This window comes from Heteronotia binoei, chromosome 21, assembly GCF_032191835.1.
Source record: "Heteronotia binoei isolate CCM8104 ecotype False Entrance Well chromosome 21, APGP_CSIRO_Hbin_v1, whole genome shotgun sequence".
Taxonomy (NCBI): Eukaryota; Metazoa; Chordata; class Lepidosauria; order Squamata; family Gekkonidae; genus Heteronotia; species Heteronotia binoei.
In genome coordinates, this window is record NC_083243.1 from 171,805,256 (window position 1) to 171,811,369 (window position 6,114).

The 6,114-nt window shown below is 43.8% G+C and overlaps 1 protein-coding gene across 2 annotated transcripts in view; it reads left to right on the plus strand.

The window, feature by feature from the left end:
- The window catches only part of KDM2A (lysine demethylase 2A), a 71,966-nt gene extending 66,349 nt beyond the window's left edge, over positions 1 to 5,617 (plus strand). For both annotated transcript variants that reach the window (XM_060262877.1, XM_060262876.1), the window contains exons 19-22: positions 1,179 to 1,342; positions 1,820 to 1,978; positions 2,147 to 2,362; positions 3,262 to 5,617. In XM_060262877.1, coding sequence (XP_060118860.1) covers positions 1,179 to 1,342; positions 1,820 to 1,978; positions 2,147 to 2,362; positions 3,262 to 3,443 — 721 coding nt within the window. In that variant the 3' untranslated portion in view covers positions 3,444 to 5,617. The remainder of the gene's footprint in view (positions 1 to 1,178; positions 1,343 to 1,819; positions 1,979 to 2,146; positions 2,363 to 3,261) is intronic.
- The last annotated feature ends 497 nt before the right edge of the window (positions 5,618 to 6,114 follow it).

Genomic DNA, 6,114 nt, shown 5'->3' on the forward strand with positions numbered 1-6,114 from the left:
GTAACCTCTGCAAGTTCTGCATTCTATGTAGGCAATAGTTTCCACATAAGAGGCTGAATACGGTTCAGTCCTAGAGACAATCATCCAAGAATTTCTTGGAGTAGCCTCCACTTGGCTTCTCTGCCACAACGTTTTGGGGTGGCAAGCAAGTCATTAGCTAAATCTCTGACCTAGCCCATGTGAAGCCTTTTGCTGAGCGACTTTCTTCACCCTATCCAGGTTGACCCCTTAGAGCAGGGGTGGCCAAACTTGCTTAACATAAGAGCCATATAGAATAAGCATCAAATGATTGAGAGCCACGAGACATGAACATCAGATGTTTGAGAGTCGCAAGACAGGAAGGAAGGATACACAGTTTGGCCACCCCTGCCATAGAAGAAAACTGATTTCAGGGATGTAGGGTCATCAGCCCATGTTTGCCTCCTATTCAAGAGGGATGTCACTAATTGGAGAAACTGGAGGAAGACTAGTTGAATCTGCCCAATATCCCCTGCAGCTTTTTTTTTGGGAGGGGGGGCAGTAAGTATCCATTAATTATGCTCCTTTCCTCAGATTTGCCAAGATAACTTTTCCGTCTCCCACATTCCTTTAGGATTGTAAATACTGAACCAGTTGTAAGCTGGCTGTCATCTCATAAATAGGAACTGTCTTCCCACTTTGAGCTTGAGTTTATTCACCCTTAAAATGTGCTCTTTAAAACTTTTGTGATGTCACAGAACAGAAGGTAAAATACCCTTTCAGTAAGTTTGGGGTGAGGGAGCATATAATAGAGGATCAGCTGAGACCAAATTGTATTTAATGCCATCCTTTGAGTTTCTGAAGCTTTGCAGCATTTAAAGATTACTTCAGTAAGAAACTTCCTAGATAGTTGTTCCAGCTATTTTTGGATGCCTGCAAGAACTGTGGCTTACAATCTGTGGCCATGGGCAAAACATATTTAAGATTATTTTATCAGAGTACTATAAGAGGGTAGGAGTGGTGTGGCAGAGCTGAGGTAGAGATTGGAAGGTCCTTTATTTTTTTCAGTTTCAAGGAGGCACTCATCAAGCTACTGCTCCACAAATTTATTCCTACCCAAAAGGAAGCCTGTGGCAAAGATTTATCAGACTACCAAGTATGCAGAGGTGATGGTGGAAGGATGGTATATAGCCTGCATAAATCAATGTGTGTCTGTTTAGGTGTGGTGACAGAAGATTGTGGACAAAGATTGATTTGAGCAGATACAAGTCCATCACACCCTTGGCTCTAGGTGGCATCATCAGGAGGCAGCCAGTCAGCCTTGACCTCAGCTGGACCAATATTTCCAGAAAACAGCTCACCTGGCTCATTGCTAGGCTACCAGGTATGCAAGTTTCATAGTGTTGGTGTGTTCATTTTTCCACAATTGTATGAGTTTAAATGTTTAGAGTGACATTTGCAATGTGCATTTGGTCACTAAGGCTATTCTTTCTATATATGAGTTCTGTAAGATTGTATCCCTGGATTATTTATGGAGATCATCAGTGGACAGATTGCAGTGACAGGCTCTTGACTTCAGTTAAATTCTGGCAAATAGAAATGTGTCCTGTGACATGAGCACAGAATTTAATATCCAAAACCAGCATTCCCTGTTCTTCTGCTTCCCATCGTAGCTTGCAGTAAGGGTTCAATAGACAGCATTGGTTGTGTTTGTTTCGCAGTGGGCTGCAGAGAAAGACAGGGTGAGACCTTACAGTTCTATCTATGTGGATTCACCAAAGTAAGTTAAGTGTGTGGGAAAGGAAGTGTTCTAAACTTTAAATATTCTAATATTCTAACCCTTTCCATCTGTCCCTGGCAGGCCTCAAAGACCTCATCTTAGCAGGCTGCTCCTGGTCAGCAGTTTCTGCTCTTAGTACCTCCACCTGCCCCCTTCTCAGGACCCTCGATCTTCGGTGGGCAGTAGGAATCAAGGATCCACAGATTCGGGACTTGCTCACACCTCCATCAGATAAACCAAGTATGTCTTCCTTCTAGATACATCCAAATATGTGTTTACTGTTTAAGGAAAGGGCAGCATAGTTTACGTGTGAGAAGTATAGGTTGCACTCCATAGCATGTTATACGTGTATATCCACTCTAGATTATGAGAGTCTCCTTTTCAATATTGTTACATTTGTCTGTGCAGGTCAAGACAATCGCAGCAAACTCCGTAATATGATAGACTTCCGGTTGGCTGGGCTGGACATTACTGATGCCACACTCCGGCTTATCATCCGTCACATGCCTCTCCTATCACGACTTGATCTTAGTCACTGCAATCACCTTACAGACCAGTCAACAAACCTGTTAACAGCTGTGGGGTCTTCCACGCGAAACTCGCTCACTGAAATCAACATGGCAGGTGTGTGCAGTTGGATGTTTTCTAGCTGCTTTTTGATCGTTCTTCCCTGACATCTAAACTAATGATAGCACACAGGCTCCATGACCTCTTTCCTTTCTGGAATTTCTGTCATACTGGTAATAAGAGGGAATGGCAGCTTAAGATATAACTGCACTTTTCACCCCAGTCCCTAAAGATTAAGCAAAGGATTTTAAACCAGTAGCCAAATAACTGTTGAGGAGATCTCTGGTAACTTGGACAGCCTTTGCACATTATGTGTTCAAGCTGATCACTTGCCTGCTTCTCAGATTCAGATATACCATTGCCAAGTTGTCATTTTTCATAAGTATTTGCAGTAGCTTCCTTTATTTGTGCTAAGTTTGTGGTGGAAGCATTCAGAGTGCTGTTTCATCATCCCTGTATTCCAAATGGGATGACTACAAATGGAATATCAGCCTTAATGAAGAAATCCTGTTTCATCTTATTTTTTCTAAAGCGAGAAGTGGCTATGAAGGACCTCAGCTTTATAGTTACCTGATTCATGACTTCTTGTATGTATCTCAGTCCAAGAGTCAGACTTGCCCTGTTCCATTACAGCCTATCAGCGCTGCCAGCTTTCATTTTCTTATATCAGCTTGAAGGGCACTGTGTTTTAGAGTACAAGCTGAAGAAGCCTTACAAAGAACTAAATTGATTCTCCAGCTATTTACCTAAGTTTCCTACTCTGGTGTTTGGGTGCAGGACGACTTCTTGACGGGGTTAATAGGTACAAGTTTATTTGTTTTAAAATATTTTAACTATCACAAGAAGTCAGTGAATGCTGCATCTTTTTGACTCAGTGTTTGTAGTTGTGTACTTATACCTCTGGAGGTGTGGAATGGGAATTATGTAACTCACAATAGATGTCTTCCTCTCCACAGGCTGCAATAAGCTCACGGACCAGACCCTGCTGTATCTGCGACGCATCTCAAATGTCACCCTGATAGACCTGCGAGGCTGCAAGCAGATCACCCGCAAGGCCTGCGAGCACTTCATCTCAGACCTGTCAATCAACAGCCTCTACTGCCTGTCTGATGAAAAGCTGATCCAGAAAATCAGCTAGAGATTTACCACAAACAGACTGAAGAGAAGGAAAGATCCCAGACAAACCCCTCTTGGAGAGCAGACCCTCCCCCAGTTCCCCCCATCTCCACAGGCATGGGAAAAGGCCAGCCTGTTTGTGACTGCACTGTCCCCGCTCCACTCGGGACTTCTGCAGACCAGAAATCCCACCAGGCAGATTAGCATTTGAAAAATGGCAACTAGAGATAGCCGTACAGGTGCTCTCATTGGGGTACTTGCTCGGCAGCTACGTTTTCTGATGTTTTGTAGCAGCGTTTTCAGTGGGAAGGTGCTGCTTCCTCTCATCTCTACTGTGCACCTCTCCCATAAATTCCACAAAAACAGATTTAATTTCCTCATCAGATTATGGGGAAATCAGACCTGGATGGTGTAGAACAGGTGTACTTTTGTTCCCTGTTCCCCTTATTTTCATACATGATTGTTAAGCGTCATTAGGCTGGGAGTAACTTCTCTCGTCACACTCTGCTAAGCTTCCTTTTGTTGCCCTTCAGCGATTGAATGGGCAGCTACTGCTTTGTGCTGATTACTCAAAGGCTGTGATGTCCACAGTAGCAGTGTCTTTATGTCATGAAGGGATCTCCATGTGGCCTTGGGTTAGCCTGCAGACACCTTCCACCTTCAGGCTAGTGAGGGGGTGGCTAAGCTTCCATATGGAGGTAGCCATGTTCTTGTCCTAGACTTTCCCAAGAGGGGAGGGTCAAGCAGGCATGTCCTATCTTTCCTACTCCGAAATGGTGACAGTGTTTGCAGAGGGAAAGCTGCAGCAGAGCTTGAAGGCTTTGAGAGGCATCTAGTGGGATTTCTCACACCAGTGGAAGTGGTCTCTGCTTGCCCCGTGTTCTACAGTCTGCTAAAACAAGCACTCTTGGAAATGCCGGCTGGAGAAGAAATGCCTACTTCTTGGGGTGCACCGCTGTTGGCTCTTAAGCTGGGAGATGGGTGAATGCCCCCATTAGCTGCCTCTCTTCCTTTGCAATGAATGGCCGGTCCAAAGAACTTCTCTCTTGGGCAGCAGAGAGCTTTTTGCACTTTAGAAAGAAAGGTAATATTTTGGGTCCCTATTTTATTTCCCCCTGCCTGAGTGACTGGACACTCCTTCCAGCTGTCTGAACTTGTCAGGGTTTGAATGCACACTTTGCACTCTGCTCTCTTCCCCATAGTGATAGCACAAATTAGACTGCCCTTCATCCCTGCCTCCCCCTCTGAGCCTCGAACGGGAGAAAAGACATCTCCATTGTCTGCACAGCAAGGGAAAGGAAGAGAGCAATTATAGAATCAGAAGCCCAATGCAACCTTGCTGCTTTTGAAGCAATAAGGGAGGGGGAGGAATCCACCTATAGCTCTCCAAACTGCTCTGTCCAATTGCATTGAACGCTGTGGCACCTGAGCCTCAGGGAAGAGCACCTTGGCTTGTACTGTTGGGCATGGGGTGGGGGGATGTATATTTAGATCTGCTGAAACCCAGAGGTTCCCCCTCACTTCCATACAAGGAGCGGGCTTCTTTGCTGAGAGGACAGTGCTAGTGTGATAAGTTCCAGAGTGCCTCAGTACACAGGAGTTTTGCTGCAAAAAGAATTTTTCTGCAAAAACGCCCACTGTTCTTCTCCTAGAAGTGGAAATTTTCTGCGTCGTCGTATTGGCTCCTGTGGAAAAAAAAAATATTGTAGAATCAATCTCTTGGGTTTTTAATTTTGTTTTGTTTCAAAGGAGGAGGGAAGGTGAGAATAGCCATAAATAGGAGATTCAAAAGCATCTGCCCAGATAACTCCCACCTTGGAGGTTTCTAGGCTCTGGGTATTTTGCATGTTTTGTTCGTATTCCAAAAGCGGGAGCACCTTCACAACTCTCCGTATGCATTGGTCAACCTGAGGAGTGCTGAACTGTGGCTAATTGGCATGTCAGGAGCATTAGTCTGGGAGGAATCTTGTCCTGCAGCAAAGGAGATGAAACAAGTGGAAGACTGGAGAGGGTAGAATTGTGGGTTAGGTTTTGCTGTCCTACAGCCTTCTCAAATGTGGCCCTCAAATGACTGTGGCTTAAGAGACTCAGAAGCAAAAATTGTGAAATGTCATTGCCTAAACTGGCCATCACCTCAGAGGGCAAGTGGTGACATAAGAGAAAGAGAAATTATATATGAAAATCACTTAGTGATTTTTTTAAAAAGTCCTGCTCCCTAAATAAAACTCTCTAAAGAAAGTTGCTATTGTTTAAAAGGGTTTGGTTGTTCTTTTGTGTTTTTTTTGAAGAAATTGTAAATATATATTTTGTTGCTAACTTAGAGTCAATCTCCAATGTTGTGCTTTAAAATTAAATGTAAGCATTAAGGGTAAAAAAAAACAACTCAAGTCTTGCGCTCTCTCGGTTGACATGTTTAGGGTTGGGTGATACTTGGGGCTAAAGGGAGGGGAGCTAGTTGGGTTTTTTCATTTTCTAATCATTTGCCAATAATGGTTTTAGAGAATCTTTCCTCAAACATATTACCACAGAAATGAGACAAGTGAATGGGGGAAGAAGAAAAGATACCAGCCTCTGAAGGGAAACTTTGTTTCATGGGGTGGATTTTGGAATAAAAATTTCAAGAAAAAAAATATGTGGGTCTGCATATTGATTATTACATGAGATTAAATCCAGGGGCAGCTCAGCCTGAAAGG